The following is a 3,882-nucleotide window of genomic DNA, read 5'->3' as shown; positions in this document are numbered from 1 at the left end:
TGGCTGTGGTGAAAGTTGAAAGTTGAAAGGTTGCAAGGCAAGGTGGAGCAGGAAGTGTAGGGTCTGGTAGAGTAGTTGTGGTATGTGGAGCACTAGGGGCCAGTAGGGGTCAGTAGGGGCCAGCAGGGGTTGATAGGGGCCAGTAGGAGCCAGTAGGGGCCAGTAGGGGCTGGTATGGGCCAGTAGGGGCCAGTAAGGTCTGGTAGAGTAGTTGTGGTATGTGGAGCACTAGGGGCCAGTAGGGGTCAGTAAGGGCCAGTTGGGGCCAGTAGGAGCCAGTAGGGGCCAGCAGGGGCTGGTATAGGCCAGTAGGGGCCAGTAAGGTCTGGTAGAGTAGTTGTGGTATGTGGAGCGGTAGGGGCCATTAGGGACCAGTAGGGTTGGTAGGGTCTGGTAGAGCAGTTGTGGGGCCTTTGGGTAGGTGCATTGGGCCGGTAGGGTGTAGGGGCCTTTGGGTAGGTGCATTGGGCCGGTAGGGTGTAGGGGCCTTCGGGTAGGTGCAGTGGGCCGGTAGGCCGAGCTGTAGGTGTCACGGTCTGAGCAGTAGGAAGCGGTAGCTACAAGTACTCCAGGTCCAGAGCATGGTGGAGGGCCATGAGGTCAGAGTGGCTGGAGATTCTCCAGAAGGGCATGTTGTGCTGCGGAGAGGAGAGAAGAGAGAGGAAACAGGACCATCAGAATAGGTACACACTTTTTAGAAAACAAAATCTCTATTTTGTGCCAAATGAAGAACCCTTTTTTCCTAAGTGTGTACTAGAACCAGGGGTGATTTTATTTTGGTAGGGTTAACTCCTTGTAAAAAAAGGCGTAGAAATTTCTTCAAGATTGTCGATGTAAATCTTATTTTATTAGTCACATGTGCCGAATACAACAGGTGTACGAGCCCCTAAACAGCAGTGCAGTACCAAAAACATCCGGATAAGAATAAGAGATAAAATAATATAAAAATTAATTATAATAATACAAGTAACAAGTTATTAAAGAGCAGCAGTAAAAAAATAACAATATATACATGGGGGTGCCGTTACAGAGTCAATGTGGAGGCTATATACAGGGTATTACGGTACAGAGTCAATGTGGAGGCTATATACAGGGGGTACCGGTACAGAGTCAATGTGGAGGCTATATACAGGGGGTACCGGTACAGAGTCAATGTGGAGGCTATATACAGGGTATTACGGTACAGAGTCAATGTGGAGGCTATATACAGGGTATTACGGTACAGAGTCAATGTGGAGACTATATACAGGGGGTACCGGTACAGAGTTAATGTGGAGGCTATATACAGGGGGTACCAGTACAGAGTCAATGTGGAGGCTGTATACAGGGTATTACGGTACAGAGTCAATGTGGAGGCTATATACAGGGTATTACGGTACAGAGTCAATGTGGAGACTATATACAGGGTATTACAGTGCAGAGTCAATGTGGAGGCTATATACAGGGTACTACGGTACAGAGTCAATGTGGAGACTATATACAGGGTATTACGGTACAGAGTCAATGTGGAGACTATATACAGGGTATTACGGTACAGAGTCAATGTGGAGGCTATATACAGGGTATTACGGTGCAGAGTCAATGTGGAGGCTATATACAGGGTACTACGGTAAAGAGTTAATGTGGAGGCTATATACAGGGTATTACGGTACAGAGTCAATGTGGAGACTATATACAGAGTATTACGGTACAGAGTCAATGTGGAGACTATATGGAGGGTATTACAGTACAGAGTCAATGTGGGGGCTATATACAGGGTAATACGGTACAGAGTCAATGTGGAGGCTATATACAGGGTATTACGGAACAGAGTCAATGTGGAGACTATATACAGGGTATTACGGTACAGAGTCAATGTGGAGGCTATATACAGGGTATTACGGTGCAGAGTCAATGTGGAGGCTATATACAGGGTACACCGGTACAGAGTCAATGTGGAGGCTATATACAGGGTATTACGGTACAGAGTCAATGTGGAGGCTATATACAGGGGGTACCGGTACAGAGTCAATGTGGAGGCTATATACAGGAGGTACCGGTACAGAGTCAATGTGGAGGCTATATACAGGGTGTTACGGTACAGAGTCACTGTGGAGGCTATATACAGGGGGTACCGGTACAGAGTCAATGTGGAGGCTATATACAGGGGGTACCGGTACAGAGTCAATGTGGAGGCTATATACAGGGTGTTACGGTACAGAGTCAATGTGGAGGCTATATACAGGGTACTACGGTACAGAGTCAATGTGGAGACTATATACAGGGTATTACGGTACAGAGTCAATGTGGAGGCTATATACAGGGTACTACGGTACAGAGTTATTGTGGAGGCTGTATACAGGGTATTACGGTACAGAGTCAATGTGGAGACTATATACAGAGTATTACAGTACAGAGTCAATGTGGGGGCTATATACAGGCTATTACGGTATAGAGTCAATATGGAGACTATAGACAGGGGGTACCGGTAAAGAGTCAACGTGGAGGCTATATACAGGGTATTACAGTACAGAGTCAATGTGGAGACTATAGACAGGCGGTACCGGTACAGAGTCAATGTGGAGACTATATACAGGGGGTACCGGTACAGAGTCAATGTGGAGGCTATATACAGGAGGTACCAGTACAGAGTCAATGTGGAGACTATATGGAGGGTATTACGGAACAGAGTCAATGTGGAGACTATATACAGGGTATTACGGTACAGAGTCAATATGGAGACTATATACAGGGTATTACGGAACAGAGTCATTGTGGAGACTATATACAGGGTATTACGGTACAGAGTCAATGTGGAGACTATATACAGGGTATTACGGAACAGAGTCAATGTGGAGACTATATACAGGGTATTACGGTGCAGAGTCAATGTGGAGGCTATATACAGGGTATTACGGGTACAGAGTCAATGTGGAGACTATATACAGGGTATTACGGTACAGAGTCAATGTGGAGGCTATATACAGGGTACTACGGTACAGAGTTATTGTGGAGGCTATGTACAGGGTATTACGGTACAGAGTCAATGTGGAGACTATATACAGGGTATTACGGTACAGAGTCAATGTGGAGGCTATATACAGGGTATTACGGTACAGAGTCAATGTGGAGGCTATATACAGGGGGTACCAGTACAGAGTCAATGTGGAGGCTATATACAGGGTATTACGGTACAGAGTCAATGTGGAGACTATATACAGGGTATTACGGTACAGAGTCAATGTGGAGGCTATATACAGGGTACTACGGTACAGAGTTATTGTGGAGGCTATATACAGGGTATTACGGTACAGAGTCAATGTGGAGACTATATGGAGGGTATTACAGTACAGAGTCAATGTGGAGGCTATATACAGGGGGTACCTGTACAGAGTCAATGTGGAGGCTATATACAGGGGGTACCGGTACAGAGTCAATGTGGAGACTATATACAGGGGGTACCGGTACAGAGTCAATGTGGAGGCTATATACAGGGGGTACTGGTACAGAGTCAATGTGGAGACTATATACAGGGAGTACCGGTACAGAGTCAATGTGGAGGCTATATACAGGGGGTACCGGTACAGAGTCAATGTGGAGGCTATATACAGGGGTACCTGTACAGAGTCAATGTGGAGGCTATATACAGGGGTACCGGTACAGAGTCAATGTGGAGGCTATATACAGGGGGTATCGGTACAGAGTCAATGTGGAGGCTATATACAGGGGGTACTGGTACAGAGTCAATGTGGAGACTATATACAGGGAGTACCGGTACAGAGTCAATGTGGAGGCTATATACAGGGGGTACCGGTACAGAGTCAATGTGGAGGCTATATACAGGGGGTACCTGTACAGAGTCAATGTGGAGACTATATACAGGGGGTACCGGTACAGAGTCAA

The 3,882-nt window shown here is 46.5% G+C and overlaps 1 protein-coding gene across 1 annotated transcript in view; it reads right to left on the bottom strand.

Moving 5' to 3' along the window:
* Window positions 1–420: 420 nt before the first annotated feature.
* Window positions 421–3,882, bottom strand: part of LOC110489530 (protein phosphatase EYA1) — a 122,479-nt gene continuing 119,017 nt past the window's right edge. Inside the window, 1 exon segment of the mRNA XM_090199234.1 lies at window positions 421–638. Within this exon segment, the coding sequence (XP_090055360.1) occupies window positions 558–638 (81 nt within the window). The 3' untranslated portion in view covers window positions 421–557.

The sequence above is a fragment of the Oncorhynchus mykiss genome, chromosome 15 (genome assembly GCF_057628025.1).
Source record: "Oncorhynchus mykiss isolate SJ-2025 chromosome 15, ASM5762802v1, whole genome shotgun sequence".
NCBI lineage: Eukaryota > Metazoa > Chordata > Actinopteri > Salmoniformes > Salmonidae > Oncorhynchus > Oncorhynchus mykiss.
The sequence above is the reverse complement of the archived record's forward strand: the minus strand, read 5'-3'. Positions and strand labels throughout refer to the sequence as shown.